The sequence below is a fragment of the Lemur catta genome, chromosome 11 (genome assembly GCF_020740605.2).
Source record: "Lemur catta isolate mLemCat1 chromosome 11, mLemCat1.pri, whole genome shotgun sequence".
NCBI lineage: Eukaryota > Metazoa > Chordata > Mammalia > Primates > Lemuridae > Lemur > Lemur catta.
In genome coordinates this window covers 13,277,814-13,299,543 of record NC_059138.1, presented here as the reverse complement: position 1 = coordinate 13,299,543, position 21,730 = coordinate 13,277,814, and the positions used below count along the sequence as shown (strand labels likewise).

General features: G+C 35.5%; 2 protein-coding genes across 2 annotated transcripts in view; one reads left to right on the top strand and one right to left on the bottom strand.

Annotated features, from left to right (window-relative positions):
- The window catches only part of TRIM24 (tripartite motif containing 24), a 99,472-nt gene extending 82,846 nt beyond the window's left edge, over window positions 1–16,626 (top strand). The window contains exons 12-19 of the mRNA XM_045565323.1: window positions 1,286–1,421; window positions 3,951–4,023; window positions 5,069–5,237; window positions 7,238–7,566; window positions 8,754–8,886; window positions 9,729–9,803; window positions 11,960–12,109; window positions 12,877–16,626. Of these exons, the coding sequence (XP_045421279.1) occupies window positions 1,286–1,421; window positions 3,951–4,023; window positions 5,069–5,237; window positions 7,238–7,566; window positions 8,754–8,886; window positions 9,729–9,803; window positions 11,960–12,109; window positions 12,877–13,086 (1,275 nt within the window). The 3' untranslated portion in view covers window positions 13,087–16,626. The remainder of the gene's footprint in view (window positions 1–1,285; window positions 1,422–3,950; window positions 4,024–5,068; window positions 5,238–7,237; window positions 7,567–8,753; window positions 8,887–9,728; window positions 9,804–11,959; window positions 12,110–12,876) is intronic.
- A 3,843-nt stretch (window positions 16,627–20,469) lies between these two features.
- The window catches only part of SVOPL (SVOP like), a 64,275-nt gene continuing 63,014 nt past the window's right edge, over window positions 20,470–21,730 (bottom strand). Inside the window, exon 17 of the mRNA XM_045565322.1 lies at window positions 20,470–20,807. Within this exon, the coding sequence (XP_045421278.1) occupies window positions 20,796–20,807 (12 nt within the window). The 3' untranslated portion in view covers window positions 20,470–20,795. The remainder of the gene's footprint in view (window positions 20,808–21,730) is intronic.

Genomic DNA, 21,730 nt, shown 5'->3' with positions numbered 1-21,730 from the left:
AGCAGTGTTACTTGTATACCTGTTACATCAAAGCAAGAATATATAAGGGTTTACTTTTTTTCCTACCAAACAACAGTAATATACTTAGTGAGATTAGTCCTCTAGATAGGTGTTATGCAAGGCCTGTCTAGAAAGATTCCAGCCATTGTTAATGTAATGAGAATGGTTTGCGTGACATGGATATAACTTGGCAGCCAAGGAGAGTGGACTGGGATGCACATGCATGGACCTCACTGTACTAGTCAGTGGGGCACTAGATGCTGTTGAGTCAGCACGTGTACTGTGTGGCTGTCGCATTAAAAATGACCGAGCTAGTAGAGCAACAAATCTGCATCAAATTTTGCATTAAGCTCAAACATTCCTCCACGGAAACTATTCTGATGATTCAGAAGGCTTTTGGGGATGATGCAATGAGTGCAACACAAAGTGTGCACAGATGCTTCAAAGATGGTTGAGAATCCGTTGAACGTGATCATGTTCTGGAAGTCCTGCAATAAGCAAAACCCCTAAGAATGTTGAATGTGTACAGATTAAGAGACGCTGGGAGAACTGTGTGACGTCCCAAGGTGCCTACTTTGAAGGGGGTTGGAGCATCATTGTCATGTGTACAATGTTTGTTGTATCCTGTATCTTCTTCAGTAAATGTCTACTTTTCATATTACACGGCTGTATACTTTCCAGACAGACCTTGTATATAGACTTACTTCATCTATTTAGTGAATACGAAAAGCCAAGCACTTGGCAATTCTTGCAACCCTTTCAGAGGCTTCACAAGGTCCTATCTGTGTGAGGCCAGATTTTCGTCACATTCTTCAACCAAAACCACACATCAGAATAGATCGAATGCAGAAGCAGATATAAGAATCCATTCAGTTGCTCTTTAGGGAGACATTAAAGAGATTTGCAAGTATGTAAAATTCTGCTATTCTTCTCACCAAGTTTGTTTTTTTAATACAGGTATCTTGTTATTTTTAAATGAATTAAGAAATTAAAAATTTTTGTTTTTATTTTTACCAATGTGAATGACATAACAATGTAACTTTATCTTAACTCTTGATTTCTGAAATGTTGTATCTTCAGTATGTTTACTAAGATGTATTCACTAAGAAGAGTGAAAACTTGTGTTAGTGGTTATTCATGGGGAAAATATCCATTAGAACTTCTCAAATGAGATATTTGTGTTTTATTATTTGGCAATAATTGTTATTGGAGTTTTCTTAAAAATTTAAAGTAGCTTTCAACTTGCAAATTCAGGGTGTCCTGAAATAATTTCTTTCCTTGTAAGATTGACTGTTCAAGTACTATTATGCTGGACAACATTGCGAGGAAAGATACCACTACAGATCATGGCCAGCCAAGACCACCCTCAAACAGAACGGTCCAGTCACCAAATTCATCAGTGCCATCTCCAGGCCTTGCAGGTAAAGTGGGCTTCTTTTGATTTTAGTGAATGGTTTTTCAAGGTTTTATTCTACCTGTAACTTTTTTTGTAATTCCCTCTTTCCCCCCAACTTTTTTTGTTGGATGATTAAGATGTATCTGAATATTTTACACTATTTAAAATTAGTATGCATTCAAAGTGGGAAACAGTTAAACTTCTTTACCTTTTCAATTTCAACAGAACTTCTAGACATTATAGCATTCCCAGGAGGAAATTAGTGTTCTCTTTCTTATCGATAAGTTGCCTTCTTAGGATGTAAAATGCCTGGAGTTAAAATTTATTAGTGACAATGCACAGAGAAATCACTCTTTTGGTGGTTTTGTTTGGTGCTTAATTGTGTTCAAGAATTTTTAACATACCTATTCATTTCCTCTAAGAGAGACACTTTAATACTAATCCTCAGTACCTTGGCAAAATAGGTACCTTAAAATAAGGAAAGAGGAGAATTTCTTAAGTCACATGACCATCATAAGGCAGTTACACAATTTAAATGGAAATGCCTATTTTAAACATAAACTCATGACAAAATAGGGTAGAGGATCTGTTTATCATATGACAGGTTCATACTAATAAATAAGGAATATACTTAGTAATGCTAAAGGACATGATGAGTAGGTAATTCCCTAAAGAGAAAATACATATAGCCAATGAAACAGATGAAATAAAAACGTCAGTCTTACTAGTAGTCATAAGAAAAATCAAAACAAGGTATGATTTCTAACATTGAATTAGCTAAGACTTAAATAGTGAAAATATTCATTGAAAACGTGATGCGAGGTACTCTCATACATAGATAGTGGGGGTATAACTTGGCAAAAATATTCTGGAAACCCCTTTAACAGTATTACTGAAGCTAACATTTATCTAGTACTGATTGTGGCCCAGGTTCTAGACAAGAGTAGCTTATATGGATTACCTAGTAGTAGGATATTTGCTTCAAAAGCCTTAGAAAATGTATATATCCTTGAACCCAGTAATTCCATTTTAATACTCCAATTGTAAGGGAATAATTAAAAACTGAATAGTCACAACATACTTATTAAAACATTATTTGCAGTAGTTAAAATTTTGAAGCAATGTAATATCCAAATATAGGGAAATGATAAAAATAGAATGTACTCAGAATATTATCAAGCTATTTAAAGAATGCTTATATAAAGAGTTTTTAATGGTATGCTCATGGTACATTGTTTAGTGAAAACAAGTATACAGAACCATATATTAAGTATAATAAAAGCTATAAATGTATATTTAAAACTAGAAAGAGATAGGAATAGAGAAGCTATAGGTAACTTAATGTTACATCTTTTTGTCATTTTCAACTATTCTAAAATGAAACATATATTATCAGAAGATAATAGCCATTGTTTTGTTTTTAAAGAAAATTCTCCAGAGTTGATAAACCGGTGAAATGGATTTCTTTCTCTTTATCAACTATATCCTGTTGTTTGTCAAACCTTTGAGAACTTTTCACTTTGATTTTTTTTTTCTACTTCCCACTCCTGTTGTTTTCCTACTGTTACTATTTAGTTTGGGTCTTTATCAATTCAAACCAAAATTATTTACAGTAGTTTTTCCCTCTCTTTCTTGATTGCTTTTAATCCAGTTTTCCATCTTCCCATTTACTCTACCACCATAGTATAGATTTTTAATCATTTTTATTTTTATTTTTTTATTCTTTTTAAGAGATAGAGTCTTGCATGATCATAGCTCACTGCAGCCTCAAACCCTTGTGCTCAGACAATCCTCCCAGCTCAGCCTCCCAAGTAGCTAGGACGACAGGTACATGCCAGCACACCCAGCTAATTTTTAAATTTCTTGTTAAGATGGGGTCTCACTGTGTTGCCCAGGCAGGTCTTGAGCTCCTGGGCTGGAGCAGTCCTCCAGAAGTGCTAGGATTACAGGCATGAACCACCACACCCAGTCATTTTTAGGGCAGAGCAGCAGTCTAGATCCCCTCTTTTGTTTATTGCCTCAAGTCTGAACCTCTCGATCTTTCAGTATCTTCCATTGATTGGTCTCATTTTGTTTATGTGGTTTTCTTTCTTGAACTCCTTTTCTATCAGCTCCTACCACTTTTTCTTGTTTTCTGTAGCTTTTTACTGACACTAGGGTCCTCACTGAGATCTTACCCTGGTTATTCTAACACAGAAAGAATTGATTGTTTGGAGACATTTTTGATTGTCACACCCTAAGCTGGGATGTATGGAGAGATGCTCCTGGTATCTAATGACTGGTGGAGGTCAGGAATACTGCTGAACATCCTATAATGTGTAGACATTCCTCCACAACAAAGAATTATCTGACCCAAAGTCAGTAGTGCTGAGGTTGAAAAACCCTGCCAGTCTGACAGGCCATTGTGCTGGGATTTCAGTAACTACTTATTGTTTCATATAATTTCATACGGCTCCCTGTTTCAATGTAGTGCTGCTAAGTGAGCACATTCAATAGGACTTCAATACATAATGATTAATTCATTTTATGAATGTGTATGATTTCCCCTCCTCAGGACCTGTTACTATGACTAGTGTACACCCCCCAATGCGTTCACCTAGTGCCTCCAGCGTTGGAAGCCGAGGAAGGTAAACTGCCTTAACTATGTTCTCTAGTACATAAAATCTCTAATTCGATCTCTTTTGCCAGTGATCAACATGTTTTGATACTCAATATATTTCAAATTTCCTTTATTTTGAATTTTAAATAAAATTTTAATAATTATATATTACATTTTAGTAAATTAGTTAAGGGACTAAGTACAAATTTATCTTTATAGAAAAATATTTGTCTATATATTAAAAATGACTAAGATATTTGACATTAGCATAATAGCAAGGAAAAAATAAAGGTGAAGTAGGTATAACACACTACACTCTATTGAAACATAAACCTAGGGAAAAACAATGTCATGCTACTTTGGTTACTCTGATATTTTTAATAATCAAACATCGGTTCTACTTTAAGAGGAAAAACTTAAAATTATTGAAATTCTGTTTTAAGTAAATTCTGTTTTAAGCAACTGCTTTGCTCTTCCCCTCATTATGCTTGACAATTGTCCCTGGATAGTGAATCCAATGCTTACTTTCTTAATCATACAGAAGAAGCATTGTCTGAAGGGTAAAGGGTTGTCTTTACTCACCCAAGAACACAGTGGCTATTTGTAAAAGATTTTTGGCCTATGACCTTCTTTAAATAACAGAACACCAGTAAATGATTACCTAAATTATCTTCACACTTTGACAAGAAATCCTTGATGTGAGCCTAGAGTTCTCTTTGCTACTGACGAGAGAGGGAAATGAGAAAGCTTAAAAAAAGATGCTAGCTCTAAGACACTAAATCTAGTTGCCTAATTTTAAAGCCTCAGAATATTGAAGTCAATTTTATTTTAATTTAGGTTTTATTTAAATTTATTTAAATATCTTTCCAGATATACAACTATTTAGATAGGTTAAATGAAATTTTGGCATATAGCAGTTGAATTTCAGTTGTGCATCATTTATTGCTGATATAACATACTTATCATTATTGTGAAGATACAGCATTATTCCAGGAAGCTGTTGTTATACTTCGTTATGAGATATCTAGCATAGCATCCTTAGTTTGATTTTCGTTTCTTTCTCTATCTCTCAGCTCTGGCTCTTCCAGCAAACCAGCAGGAGCAGATTCTACACATAAAGTCCCAGTGGTCATGTTGGAGCCAATCCGAATAAAACAAGAAAACAGTGGGCCACCTGAAAATTATGATTTTCCTGTTGTTATAGTGAAACAAGAATCAGATGAAGAATCTAGGCCTCAGAATGTAATTATATCAGTGCTTGCGGTACTATATCTTTGGGGGGGGTAGGGAGAGAGAAACTTATAAATAACTCTTAGGAGGTAAAAAAAGATGTTATATTTAAAAGGGGTGCAAGAAAACATCTGGAAATCTCTCAGTAAATTAAAATGATGGAAAACAGAAAAGTTTAAAAAATTGGAGGCTCAAATGAGGAGGCTGGGCATTTGAAAAAGAACAGAGTGAAATACATGGAAGGTAAATTGCCAAAGAAATAATACAAGAAAACTTTCTGTAACTGAAAGGCACAAGTGTCTGGATTGAAAGGGTCTACCAAGAACTATAAAAGAAAAAGTCTTGGAGCATATCATCATAAATTCCAGAATACCAGGGGAAAAGAGCAGATTTTAAAATACAAAACATCAGACATCAAGTTCTCAACACAGGCACTTAGAAGCTGGATGACAAGAAAGAAATATTAATAGTGGAAGTGTGAGGGAAAAATATTCTCTATCCAGAATTCTATACCCAGGCAAATTATCAGTCATGCATAAAATTAAATAAACATTTTCAGACATTCATGCAAAGTCTGAAAAAAAAAACTATGCATTCATTCTCATTTGACAATATGAATCATCAGAAACAGAGTCAAACAAGAAGGAGGAAGATCCCAGAGAAATGAGATCTGACATGGACAAGAAACAGATAGTCTTTAGTACAGCGGTTGGTACAGTAGGATTTTAGAAGGATGTGTCTAAGGGGAGAAAAATGCTTGAACATTGAGAAGCATTTTCTAATCCTGTTACAGTATATTGATAAGAATTACATAAAGATAGGTACCTATTGAGTTCACTGGGTCTTGCAAAAATTAAAAAAAGACCAAAAAAAAAGTACCAAGATAAATAAGCAAATGAAAAAGGTAATTATTGACTCTTAGTAAAAACAAAAAGTAGTACAAGAAAGGAAAGGTAGTCATAGTACATTTTGTGGTTCTGGAGTATTTACATAGTCATAATGATGTACATAACAGCTGAATAAAATGTAATTAAAAACTGTGATGTAATTAGGATATAACTTAAATATGCATTTAACCAAAAATTACGATTTTCAGAATACTTAACCAGTACAGACAGATACTGATCAGTTAGAATAGATGCTGACCATAAACAGTTGTAGCACCTACCAACTGAAAAATCAATGTGCAGAGTAAAACCGATGTTAAGAGAATGGGATGGGTGGTAGCGGCGGCGGCAGAGGCAGCAGCTTTGTGTGTGTTTGTGAGTATAAGGAGAGGGGTAGAGAATCAGGATTCAAAAACCTAATTTCCTAATCTTTCACACTGGGGATTAAGAGATATATATAGAGAGATCCATATATATCACTGAAGTTCTAAGAAGCTGCAGTCCAATCATTTTATTTAGAAATGTGGAGGTAAATTGCAGAAGAAAAACTAGATTTGAACATATTTACTTGTAAGGAATGAGAGCTTTTAACTGTATCTACTAGTATTATTTGAAAATTTTAAAAAATGTTTAAAGGAGGTAAGTTTTTGTTATTGATTTGAAATTTTCATCATCGTAGGCTCCAACAGGAAATACAGATTCATCTTTTAGGTATAATTTTTTATAATTACATGAAGAATTACATAAAAATAGGTACCTAGAAAAATAAAATGAAAAAAAAAATGTGTCTTAGGTTACAATACAGTTTGAATTAACAGCTCTAATAAAGTATGTTTATAGGTCATTCAGTTGACTTCCACACTACCCACCCATTTCCTAATTTCTATAGCCATCAGTGGGCTTAAAGATTTTCCCTATATTTTGGTATTTCTCAGTAGAGGTCCATGTCTTCTTTACCAGTTAACAGTAAACATATTCTCATACATATTCGCAGATTCCTTAGAAGTAATCAGGTGCCCATGAGAGAGTGGTCTATAGTCCAAAATTGCAGTAGTGAAAATTTTTAAATGCCAATTAAAAAGAATATGTGTGTGTGTTATATACTGTTCTCTCTTTCTACTGCAGGCTAACTATCCAAGAAGCATACTCACCTCCCTGCTCTTAAATAGCAATCAGAACTCTACTTCGGAGGAGACTGTGCCAAGATCAGATGCCCCTGATAGCACAGGAGATCAACCTGGACTTCACCAGGAAAATTCCTCAAATGGAAAGTCTGAGTGGCTAGACCCCTCACAAAAGTCACCCCTTCATGTTGGAGAGACAAGGAAAGAGGATGACCCCAATGAGGACTGGTGTGCAGTTTGTCAAAATGGAGGGGAACTCCTGTGCTGTGAGAAGTGCCCCAAGGTGTTCCATCTTTCTTGTCATGTGCCCACATTGACAAATTTTCCAAGGTAAGACAGTACTTCCCTTCTCACTATATATGTAACATAATGCATATTTTTTCACTATAAATAATAACAACAATAAACTTTTGAAGGTCATTGTAACATAAAGCCCTTGTAAAAACTTAAATGAAATTCCACTTGGCATAAATGCATACTCCAAAACCCTGGACAATAATCTAGGGTTTCCATACCATGGCTCTTGTTCCCTGTGGTTCTCTCAAAAAACTAGTTATGAGGAGAAAAAAATAACAGGCTCGGCCGGGCGCGGTGGTTCACGCCTGTAATCCTAGCACTATGGGAGGCCGAGGCAGGTGGATTGCTCGAGGTCAGGAGTTTCAGACCAGCCTGAGCAAGAGTAAGACCCTGTCTCTACTAAAAAAATTAGAAAGAAATTATCGGGCCAACTAAAAATATATATAGAAAAAATTAGCCGGGCATGGTGGCGCATGCCTGTAGTCCCAGCTACTCGGGAGCCTGAGGCAGTAGGATTGCTTACGCCCAGGAGTTTGAGGTTGCTGTGAGCTAGGCTGACACCACAGCACTCACTCTAGCCCAGGCAACAGAGCGAGACTCTGTCTCATTCATACATTCATACATACATACATAACTAACTAACTAACTGGCTCTTTAAATTACTACAAAGGCTTACCATAAAGAAACAGTGATCCTTATGTATAACAACTACCACAATGTATTGCATCTTATTTGCCAGGTGTTGAGCTGTATCATGTACAAATATTTCAAGTAACTTCTCAAAGGCTGTGGGATAATGATGGTGGTGGTGGTGAAGAACTATTAGGTTGATCTTTCAGTTCTTCTAAGGCTGTTCTTTTAAATTTAAATTTTAAACTTTTCTTTTTCCTGAGTGCTTGGGGGAAAAAATGCTGATTATGCCTTATATCAGCCCTAGATTAATATGTGTTTTATTTGTTTAAGATATTTTCCACATATATGTATTTCATGCCTTCTTAACTAAACTTTAATATTAACCACTTAGCGTTATATTTCTGCTGTTTCCTCTCAGTGTGGTGTGGCCTACCTAGTAGATATATGGTAAGTATTCAGTGATTAAAATTTATGCCAAACAAATATAATAGTTCTGTATCATAGATACTGTGGAGGAGGTGGGAAAGGGAAATGGTGAAGGGAGAAATGATGCATTAGGAACTCAAACTTACATTATTCCCCAACAGTGGAGAGTGGATTTGCACTTTCTGTCGAGACTTATCTAAACCAGAAGTTGAATATGACTGTGATGCTTCCAGTCACAACTCAGAAAAAAAGAAAACTGAAGGCCTTGTTAAATTAACACCAATAGATAAAAGGGTAAGTCTTTGAGCATTTCTAACCCAGAGTGTCAGAGAATTTTTTGGTTCGATGCATTATTGTAATGTAGGTGTGCCTTTCATCAAAGAAGTTTATATTCAGTCAAATGTTACACTGATTTTTTATTTTATTTTAGGAGTATTTTTTTCACAAAAGTGTAAGAATCTTAAATAATTAAAGGTGGACTATAATCTTTTTTAATTAAAGAAAAATTGCAGTACCATACATGTATTTTATAGAAGTTTAAAACATTGTACCTGAACAAGATGGACTCTTGTATATCCTTTATGTAGCCCAGACTTTTAAATTTAGTCTGCCTTGAGTAAGTTTTTTCCTCCGAATTTATTTAGAATCACCACCAAAGAGCTGGGTTTTTCTATTCACTCTTCTTGGAAATCCATGTTTTTTACCAAGTGGTACTAGGTTTATACATCAAAGCCAACTAATATATTTAACTGTTGTTATCATTTAAAGCTACTGAGTCAATACTTTATTACTAAAGAAACTCCTTTGCTAAATTATTAAGTATTAATAGAACAATCAGTATGAAAGTTGTCATGCAAAATGGGGCACAAATATAACTGCAAGTACTACACAGTGTTCACTGAGATAAACCTATAACCAGAGCAGAGTGAGTGATGGGACCCTCTGCATGCAGAGAGAGGGCCTTAGGACTGGATGCACTGTGGAAAAGGCTCCCCCTCTGCATCTCTTAAGAGACATATATTCTTCCTTTATTGACTATTAGTAATTCATAATACACAAACTAGAGCAATAAGTGTTAAAAATAGGCTGTGATTTCATTGTTTTATTTTCATTTCAATTTATTTATTTTTGCTTAGAAGTGTGAACGCCTACTTTTATTTCTTTACTGCCATGAAATGAGCCTGGCTTTTCAAGACCCTGTTCCTCTAACTGTAAGTATTAACATCGTTTTGTGCGTGTTTACGCAGTAGAATGATTTTTCTAAAATTTATTTATAAGAATCTAGTTTCTGTCCATTTTTTCAATAGTTTTTCCTATCTGGTATTATACAAATTTCAAAACTTATTAATATGTACTGAATGTTTTGATCCTAAATAGATACATTTCAATGTTAACAAATTGACCAAAAATTCATATTCATTTCTTAGGTATTCTTCTTATCTCACCTATTTTGCCTACTATTTTCTGGGATGATTTCTGGCAATTGTGTCTATCTCAGGAAGTTTAGGCATGTTTCCTAATTTGTTGAGAAAAGTTTTCCATATGAGATAAAGATACCTGCTGTGCCCCGCCCCCACCCTGGCCAGATTTTCTGTACTTACTTTGATTTATAGGTCCAGACTTCAAGTAATAAAGTAGAATTTAACAATATAAAAAAGTTGAAGAAAGTGTATGTGTGTTTTAACTATTGACTTCAAAACAGTTCATATTGAAAGTTTGATGCGACTTTAATGCATAATTTTAGAGTGATGGAAAGGGTCTACTACCCAAAATATGTCCTCCTCCTACTCTCTGATGTCTGAAACTCCTTTAAAATTTTTAATAAATTTGCTCTAGAGTTTGATAAATTTAACAAATTAATGCAAGTTTAGAAAAAGAAAACCAGCTTAATTAAATAAATTCAGTTGATAGCAGTCAACTTATTTTTAAGGGGCAGGTTTTGAGACTTGAGATAGGAAAAGGAAGCAAATAGGGAGAAGGGACTTTTGTACCCCAAAGAGGCAGAGTAAAGAATTCAAGGGCCAGGCGAGGTGGCTCACGCCTGTAATCCTCGCACTCTGGGAGGCCGAGGCGAGTGGATCGCTCGAGGTCAGGAGTTCGAGACCAGCCTGAGCGAGACCCTGTCTCTACTAAAAAATAGAAAGAAATTATCTGGACAACTAAAAATATATATACAAAAAATTAGCCAGGCAGGGTGGCGCATGGCTGTAGTCCCAGCTACTCGGGAGGCTGAGGCAGTAGGATCGCTTGAGCCCAGGAGTTTGAGGTTGCTGTGAGCTAGGCTGATGCCACGGCACTCACTCTAGCCAGGGCAACAAAGTGACATTCTGTCTCAAAAAAAAAAAAAAAAGAATTCAAGTAAGTTTGTATGGCAACACAATCTTAAAATTTAACCTAGAATTGGTACTTTTTATGATCTTGGCTTACAGTTCCATTTGGTATTAATAACCAGTTGCAGCAGCAAAATAGCCCTCCATTTCTTAATATCTTTCATCTCTTTTAGTCTTTATAAGATGCTGTGAGGTTGGCAGGGTTATCCCTATTTAGAATATAAAGAAAGTAAGGTTCAGTGAGATTACGTAATTTACCAGGATCGTGATGTTGAGCTGGGGATTAAACCCAGATTCATAGTCCTCCTTCACCCCTTGCTATAATGCATGTGGCAAAAACATGTCAGACCCTACTGAAAGTAATATTCTTTCTAGTAATTGTTTTATGTTTAATAATTAAGAAGAATAGGCCAGGCGAGGTGGCTCACACCTGTAATCCTCGCACTCTGGGAGGCTGAGGCGGGCGGATTATTTGAGCTCAGAAGTTTGAGACCAGCCTGAGCAAAAGCGAGACCCCGTGTCTACTAAAAATAGAAAGAAATTATATGGACAGCTAAAAATATATATAGAAAAATTAGCCAGGCATGATGGTGCATGCCTGTAGTCCCAGCTACTCAGGAGGCTGAGGCAGGAGGATTGCTTGAGCCCAGGAGTTTGAGGTTGCTGTGAGCTAGGCTGATGCCACAGCACTCTAGCCCGGGCACCAGAGTGAGACTCTGTCTCAAAAAAAAAGAAAAGAAAAAGAAAAAAAAAGAAGAATAGAGGTAATAGAGATTGTTTAAGAGGTAATATATGAAGACAAGTTTTTTCGTTAAAAATAATTGATGAAATTTGTTTCGAAAAATTACACAAACCATTTATCAATGCGTGGAAGGCACACATTGTGAATGTTTTTGAATGGGTTTCCTTATCAGTGACAAGTAGTACAGTGGAATGCAATGTGAACAATCAGAATTTTATACCACTTCTTGTAGAATTTATTTAGGGCCTGGTAGGATTTAGCTATTTGTATTATAACATCTCATTTATTTTGAAAGGTGCCTGATTATTACAGAATAATTAAAAATCCAATGGACTTGTCAACTATCAAGAAAAAACTACAAGAAGATTATTCTATGTACTCAAAACCTGAAGATTTTGTAGCTGATTTTAGATTGATCTTTCAAAACTGTGCTGAATTCAATGAGGTGAGGTAGGAGGGTTGGTGGGAAGCAATAGCAATGTGAAAATAATCCTAACAACTTTATCAACAAACTAGGAGACTGATATGTCTATGCCAGAATAAATTTGCAACATTTCAAGTCTGTCAGGGAATGACAGAGGTAATTAGGAAGATTCTGTCCACATGGAAATGCAAATTACAGCTGGTAACTTGAAGACAATTTAGAAAATATTTTTATCTGACCTAGAAATATTATTGCTTTTTCCCACCTTTATTTCTTGAAATAGGGTACTTCCAGACTTTAGTATTTTTGATGTTGATCTTAAAATACTAAGGATGTGGTCCAAAGAGCTCTAATTTTAAAATTTCTCGTCTGTCAGTTCATCTAAACATTTTTCAGACTGATAGCCTTTTGTTGATGGTTTGTTCTATGTGTTTGTTACTCATTCTACAGTACCACATTTCATTTAATTTGTTCTAAAAATAACTGTTTCACGATCTTACGGTTATTGATCTATCTTCAGCAATCCAGTCCTATCATTATCACCCTCTATTAGAACAATCCAGATAAGTCAAGGATTTTTATTTACTTTCTAGCTGACTTTCTCTAGACCCTGTCTAGTCATAGACTTATTTATATCAATGACTGTGCCATGAGCATTTTCCAAAACAGCCCATTAATATTCATAATCTCACAAGTCATAAGTGAACAAAAGAGTGAGAGATTTATTACTTTTATTGTCTAGAATGTTGGTCTTTATTTTTTAATTCGTATTTTTTTTAATTCAACAGCCTGATTCAGAAGTAGCCAATGCTGGTATAAAACTTGAAAATTACTTTGAAGAACTTCTAAAGAACCTTTATCCAGAAAAAAGGTTTCCTAAACTAGAATTCAGGAATGAATCAGAAGATAATAAATTTAGTGATGATTCAGATGATGACTTTGTGCAGCCCCGGAAGAAACGCCTCAAAAGCATCGAGGAGCGCCAGTTGCTTAAATAAACAGCACCATTGGCTTGTGTTGGTTTTTAAATATTTTTGGTTTCCAAAAAAGTATTTGTCAGTAATTTAATATCACTACAAAGAAGAGTTTGTGACTACTCTGATGTCTGTTTTTGATGTTTACTAGACTTTGATTTCCTTAGTAACCCATTTGTTTTAACCTCTTATCATTAAGGAGGAGGAAGAATGGAAGAAAGAAAATGGAGGGAAGAAATAAAGGATGGTAGAAAAGAAGGAAGGAGGAGGAAGCATCAAAAATGAAATACAAAGACATCCTTCCCACTTCTTGGATTTTAAAACCATAATCTGGAGGTGATAGCTACTAGAGAAAGGAAATAGACTTTGTATGAATTCTAAGTTGAAAATTAAATGTGGTTTGAATGTGTGTGTTAATTCATTTTTAGAAATTAATACCATTATTACCCATTAATTATGGCCTGACCATATGAGTTAGGTATACTGTACTTAAGAACAGTACTCCATGAACGTGAGTGGTAACAAGTTCTATCCCAGGATGCCAAGTGGTACAACAAAAGGATAGATTAGAAGCTATTAAGAAGGCACCTAATAGTATATCATGTAAGATGGCAACTGTATTAAAGAAAAATCAGGAAAACAAATGTTTGATTTTTGGTTTGTTTTTTTTTTCCTTGTCTATAGAGGTGTTTGGTATAGCAGGTTTTCAAGGCCATTTTTCATACATTTCTAGATCTAGATTTTCTTCAACTTTTTCCACTGACGGAAGTGTACATGTTTGGTTTTGCTGTGTGTCTATGTGTGGTTTGTTTTTTTTTTTTTAACTGTGCTTTTATAAAAAGCCTCATTGTTTGCAGTATGGCTTTTAGTGGAAGTACCCAAAATATAAAATACAGCAGTGTGCACTGTATTTGTCGTGAGGTTTCTTGAACATATACCCTATTGGGCATTAAATACAAGGTCCCCTGAAAGGGACTAATTTTTGTGGTTTTCATCTGCCTGTAATTTGGAATGAAAATATGTTGTGGGATTTGGGAGCGGGCAGTTGGAGAGAATTATAGTGAAAAAAATTTTTTTTTCTGAAGCATCTATTTCCTGTTTGTTGTTGTTAAGAGTCAAAATTCAATCTTTGATCTGACTTAATCCTGAATTACATTTTCATTCTATTGATTGAGATATAAAAGACCTATATTCTGAGAACAAGCATATTCTTAATGAGCCAGACTCAGCTAGCAGCTAGTTCAACTGGTACAATTTATTCCTTTTACTTGTTCAGTGTTTTTTAGGATCAGATAAACTGTCAAAGAAAGAAACTAGATTAAGATAGACGAAAATTGCTGTGCCATATGTTTAATACTAATCTAACATTTGACAAAATACACGTGAATATTTGTAGTTTGCCAAAATAAGGCATTATTTATAGAACATTAATTGACTGGAGGAAATTTTTCTCTTTAGGATGATAGAATAAAAATATAGCTGACCTGAAGGAATGCTCTTCTTTGGATTGTATTACCTCCCATGAATTAAACATAGAAGATTTGGTTATATCCGCAAGGCTTTACTTCTTAAAGTGGAAAACATTCTGTGGCTAATTCATTGGGTTTTCAGGTATTGCTAAAGAAAAAAATCTAAGGAGAAAACAACTTACTAGCAATAGCTTCCCATTTTCTATATACACAGGTCTTATTCGTAATGTGTCAATTATGTATTAATTGTTAAAGTCTCAATCACTTTTCCAAATATCTGTTACATGGTGATGTTTGTTGTTGTGTTTTAAATATGCATTTGACATTTGTTCTCCTGAGACTATTTGAGCAGATTTTGATAATAGTGCTTATACCTTTTAATTGTTTGGGTTTTTTTGCTCCAGCATTTTATTTTTAGCACAGCAGCTGTGGAGCTTTTGCTAATAAGTTTATTCTTGGTATCTTAGAATGCTGTTCTTCTGACAGTTTGTTCTTCTGTACTTGTCTCCTGAGTTAGAGCAACACAGATAAATTATTTTGAGAATCATCACAAAGGGAGGCAGGGCTTAAGAGAGTAAAAATATAATTTCCTAAGTGTTATGTGAGCCAGAATTTCTACTAATGTACCCCGCACTGTCACTATTCAGTGCCATATTAATGTTTTCAAACAGTATTTGTTTCATCTTAACCATCTTTGGCTGAATGAAAGGCAATTGAGAACCATCTTGTAATCATACGTAATATAATTATCATATTAAATGTCTTGGGTTTCTCAAGAGCCCTTTTGTAATGGTCTTTAGATTGCGACCTTATTAACAAGTGCTTGTGTGCCCAGGTGGATCCCAGTTAAGTCATCCTTAAATTCTAATAGAAGTAAACTATAAGACAAGCCTAATTATACCCCATACTCATTTAGAGAGCATCCCTCAAAAAAATTTATGATTCCAGCAACCTTGACCTAAATTTATGCACACCAGTGTTGACCTCTGACCAAAAACTGTGGGAGATTGCCCTTTGGATTTGGGACCTAGAGCCCAGTATTACAGCTGAAGGACCCTCATTGCTGAATGTGACTACACCTTTGGCCAGGGCTTATGAATGAGCAGGCCACGTGGGAGTAGGATTTACTCAGTTCCAACTCACTGACAGCTTTCTGAGGTCCAAGCACCTGACTTTCTGGCAGTAAAGAAACCCAAGTACACAGCCAGTGATCTCTGGCTATGGCAGAGATATAATGGACTGAGATATACCATATTAAATCCAAAATATCTAACATCTGGCAATGCACTCATTTTGTCTTTTTAATTAACATGCCCTGCTTATCTTTTCTGAATGGGGGTGGGGTAGGAGAGTAGAAGGTGTTTAAAGAAAAACATCCTCTTTCCATGGTAGTTTTATGCTTTTCCAAGCTAAATAGTAGGCTTTACATTTTACTACCACCCAGTATATAGTGTAACTAAGGGGTGCTTTCAAAAAGGTCCACAGTCAAAAGGGTGAGTATACAGCTCCTTGTTCCATTTATGAATTTGCATTTCAAAGTCCTGTGCTGTTTAAAGTACTTAGATTTTTAAATTTGAGTTCTGTGGCAAGACAAAACTTCTGCTGAGGCCTGATCCAAATTAATGTGAATCCCAAAAGTAAGTTGCATGTGAAGGAAAGGTTTTTAGGTTTAAATTGAAGATGTGCGCATTTTCTGTTTGTTTGTATTCATTATGAATGAGAGAGATCTGATCTGATTGGCCATTGAAATTATGGGCATGACCACGAGTTCAGCCATCTAATTTCTTACTGCAATTGAGCTCCTTTTAAATAACCATGTACATATTTGTTAAAGTATTTTATAGCCCCATGTAAATAACTGATGTCTTTTTACATTTATTGTACCTTCATCTTGGATGTGAATTTACTGTCATAATTCACATGCCGGTGACTCGTGTTCCTAAGTGAGAATAATGCTAGTCAGTCAGATGACAGATTTTTCTTCATGAAGGTTTTGCTTATTGTGAAGGATATCTAAGGTAGTAGTCTTTTTTGTTATTAATTTTGGGGGCAGACCGGTGCTTTGATTTTAATAAAAATTAACTTTGGATTCTTACTGTGAATATTTTACCACAAGTATTTAATGGAAAAATTACTGTTATCTCAGTAGAGTGTTAACTAGTTAATTCTCCCTTCATTACTACCTTTGTGTGTTCCTCTAGCTGTAACATTGATACATATAAAGATGAGCTCCTAGTCCATAAATAACTGTAACAGGAAAATAACTTTATCCTAACACATGTATTTCACCAGCCTTAAAAGACAAAAATTGCCAAAGAGGAAGGAAAGGGGGTAATAAATATCTTTAAGTAATGATTCCCCCTCATGCTGCCCCTCAAAGTAGGAGAGCCAAATGAAAAATTCTACTTGTCTGGAACTAGTTTGGGGAAGAGAGAGAAAAGAGAAATAGGGACTACTACAAGTCACTTTGAAAGTTTGCCTATGTTAATTCCACCTGTAAAGTTCGGAAAGTTTTGATTCATAAATTACAACTACTATTTTTAAAAAATCACTACTGGTTATTTAATAGATCTTACTTTCCTGAGGATAACCTTGTTTGAGTCTTAGTTTTTAAATAGAATAATTAAATCCATATTTGAGTACTAAAAAAATTCTTCCTGGAGATGCTGTCTTGAACTCTTCTGCCTTTCAACACCTACTGCTGTGGAATGATGGAACAAGAAGGCCCCCACCTGATGCAGCCCCTCTGCTTGGACTTCTTAGCCTCCAGAACTGTAAGAAATAAATTTCTGTTCTTTAAAAAAAAAAAAAAATTCTTCCTTGGCAGTTAAACATTTAACAAAATTGTTTTCCCACATTTTCATATGAGGTGTAGAAGAAAGGCTATTTTAACATCCTGTATCGATATACTTGGGAATATGAATTCCTTGCCTGTGTTCTAACACGCTTTAACCGGAAGACAGATGGATCAGACAACTCATTCAGAAAGCTTGCACTACAGGTGACTGAAGCCCAATTATCATTGTTTTAGGGGAGAGGATAGAATATACAGATCAAATAGGGTTAAGCACTCTTCACCTTTGGAATAAAAAATATACTGACCTGAGAGGTGGCATTTCCCCAAGGAAAATCTGGGTGTTCTCAACAGGAAGGAGGAAGAATGGCTATAAGACAGGACTTTGACAGTGATGCTGGTTACTACTAATGTGATCCTTTTAAGGATTCACTAATGAATCCCTAAATGAGAGTGGGTATTAAGAAAGCCCATGGCAAAAAGTCCAAAATAAGGGTTTTAGCATTTATCTTACAAAAGGAGTTTTTGCTATTCTGGCCTATGCTTTAAATAGACTTAAGTCAGAATCTCTCCTGTATATACAACTATTAGATTCAGGCAAATTCAACCTCTATCCCACTGCGTAAAGCAAAATGTGATTGTATAGAGATTTCAGTTATATTACTTTTCTTTAATACTTCAGCCATTATTGTTTCTTGCTCTTTGGGTGGGCAATGACACCAGTTCAAAAACGTTCTTACAGATACGTGACTTGAAATTTGTTGATTTCCACTTCTGATGTCTAACACTAGTAAGTATGGTAAACAACATACATGAGTTATCAAGGATTTTTCAAATTTGGTATTCAATTAAAATTATGTTACTAGAGTTTGTTGTAGACTAATTTAGTATCTTCTTGGGTGCCTGGGTGCCAGACAGTGCTGGCCAACATTATAAAGTCCCTTAAGCCTGGAGACCCCTTTGGAACAATGCTTTGAGCATCGACTTTGTCATTGGTTGACTGTGATTTTCAATCACTGCTATTCTTTGGTTTAAATTTTAAACTGCTAATCTCAGCTTTGGGATTTACATTAAGATTTGTGGTGTGGTGTTTGGTTAACCCTACATGGGTACCCAAGGCATCTTTGCATCAAAGATACTGTAGCCTAAATTTTATAACTAGACTTAAGATGGTTCTGCAAATTATGGCCTGCATTTGTATAGCTTGAAAGCTAATAATTTTTTTAAAAGGCTTATAACCAAAAAAATAAAGTGTCTAGATGTAGCTCACAAAGCCTATTTTTGCCTGGCCCTTTACAGAAAAAAATTCCTAACTTTAAGCCATTTATGCCTGTGTTTCAAATACGAATGGTTTGTACCCCTATTTAAGTGGGAGTGTGAACCTCTCATAGTTTGGTAATTCAGTGACATTTTGTGCTTGAAGGTGAGTTCTTTTTCAATTGCAGTGAGGGTGGGAAGAGGTAAACCAGTAGTGGGGTCCCCAACTCCAGAGCTCTTGGTGACCAGGTGCACTGTCATTGAGCAGTAATATTTTAAAAGGAATCTTTTTTTTCCTGAGCAGTGAGTCTCAACAGTGGGTTTAAAATATTCATAACCATGCTGCAGTTATCTACGCTTTGCTATTCCATTTCTAGAGTATAGGCAGAGTACATTGAGCATAATTCTTAAGAGCCCTAGGATTTTCAGAATGGTCAATGAAGTCAGGCACCTGTAGTCCCAAGTTACCTAGGAGACTGAGGTAGGAGGATTGCTCAAGCCCAGGAGTTTGAGGTTACAGTCAGCCATGATACCACTGCATCTAGCTGGGGTGACAGAGCGAGACTCTGCCTCAAAAAAAAAATAAAAAAATAGCATTGGCTTCAACATCAAGTCATGAGCTACATTACTCCCTAATAAGAGAGTCTGTCCTTCGAAGTTTGAAGCTAGGCATTGACTTCTTTCTAGCGAGGAAAGTCCTAGATGGCATCTCCTTCCAGTAGAAGGCTGTCTTGTATACATTGAAAATCTCTTGTTCAGTGCGGCCACCTCTGTCAATGATCGTAGCTAGATCTTCTAGATCACTTGCTGCAGCTTCTCCATCAGTACTCGCCGCTTCACCTTGCACTTTTATGTTATGGAGATGGCTTCTTTCCTTAAACCTCATGGACCAACCTCTGCTGCTAGCTTCCTCATTTCTCTCAGCCTTCATAGAATTGAAGGGAGTTAGGGCCTTTGCTCTGGATTAAGTTTTGGCTTAAGGGAATGTTGTGGCTCGTTTGATCTTCCATCCAGACCACTCAGACTTCCTCCATATCAGCAATAAGGCTGTTTCATTTTCTTATTATTTGTGTAGTCACTGGAGGAGCACTTTTCATTTCCTTCAAGAACTTTCTTTTTATTCATAACTTGGCTAACGAGCACAAGAAGCCTTACTTTCTGCCTATTTCAGCTTTCTCAATAAGCTTAATCATTTCTAGCCTTTGATTTAAAGTGAGAGATGTATGACTGTTCCTTTCACTTGAAAACTTAGAGGCCATTGTAGGGTTATTAATTGGCATAACTTCAATATTGTTGTGTCTCAGGGAATAAGGAGGCCTGGGCAGAGGGAGAGAGATGAGGGAATAGCTGGTTGGTGGAGTAGTCAGAACATAACATCATGTGTTACGTTCACCTTATACAGGTACATTTTGTGATATCCCCAAACAATTACAATAGTAACATCAAAGATCACAGACCACCATAACATACGTGATGAAAAAGTAACATGACAGACGAGGAAGTGAGCATGTGCTGTTGGAAAAATGGGGTCAAGAGACTTGCTCAATACAGGGCTTCCACAAGCCTTTTCAATCTATGAAAAAAAAATGCAGGATCTGCCAAGCACCATAAAACAAGATATGCCTGTAGTTACATGGTGTAGGAAAGCTTGCATTCTTTTTCACATCATGGGAATCAAAGATTTCCCCTATAAAAAAATTAGAGTAGAAATAGAGAAGGTACCTGATTATATGCAAGACTTATTCTACTTTAAGCATTTTATGAATAAGCAACTTGTATTAATGAAGGCCATAATTTAAGTTAGAACTTGATGACAGAATATTCTAGGTGTTTTGAAAGGTTTAATGATATCATTCCAAGTTCTTGGCCTTACCTTTAGAATTTCAGTTTAGTTATAAACCTCATCGAAGAATATCAGATATGTTTTTTCTAAGATTTAGTATTTATTCCTATAACAGTTAACAGACTTGATGTCAAGGAAGAAAAGCCATCTTTCCCCTACCATCTAAAATCATACCTTTTTTTTTAATAGTTCTTTCTCAATATATAGTTACCTACCCTATTCCCCTAGGTGCTTTATTTTTTTAAAATACATAATCAGTTTATTAATTACTGAGTAACATACAGAAGTAAAACCAAGTTTTAAAAACTGTACCACAAGTCTGACAATAAAATGCATTTTTCTCCTCTGGTAGCCATAGCTTTGCAGATCTTCATTTAGTTTGCTGGAAAAAGAAGTGATTTAATAGATCAGTAATACACGCTTTTTAAGTCTTGTTCATCCATACTCAGCTGACACTAGAATCTAGCAATAGAGGTTCTATAATAAAATTTACAGGAAGATCTAGCATTTACTTATATATTTAGCTGTATAATACTAACTTTATTATCCAGTTATTCTAGTGCAATACAGACATCATTTAGAAAGTAAATATTCTTTCAAGAGTTTTGTGGATTTTTAGTTTACCTGGTTCATCAAAATGAGTTTCTTTGGTAGTTCTAAAGCAGAATTGATACTACTTTTAAACTATTGACCAGGTTGATTTACCCAAATTATTGGGATGCTATGTATGGTGTTGAAAGGAAGTTAAAAATTTTTAGATGTTCTTGTAAACGTTCCATCATGAGGTGGTTTTATAGGATAAGCACAGCACTAGGTAGGGGGTAAATGTAAAGGTTTGCCCAAAGGCATAGCCGTTCAGTGGCAAAGTCAGCAAGGGCTATGTGCCCATACAATTGAACTGACAAGTTAAAGTTCTAAGAAAATATTACAAAGGCTGTAAACAGATGTGCAAAATCATTTCACCACAGTGCTAAAACCAAGTCCCCGTCAACAGAAGAGGGTGGAGATGAGGTGGCAATCTACAAGGCACATTTGATGATGAACCAGGTTTCTTTTTATATGTATTAATATTTATAACACTACTTTAAAAATAAAATAATGGAATGGAAATTTAGCATCACTTAAATTTGCAGTCTGGGTTAAATTTCAGCCCCACTGCATGCCAGGTGTGTACTTTATACAACTTCCTTTTGCCTTGGTTTCCTCATTTGTGAAAGGATGTGATAATTCTTTTATTTAGGATTAAAAGGAAGTCTATGAATCATCTAATTAGATGGCTTAAAGCATTCAGTGAGTGGGTCAACT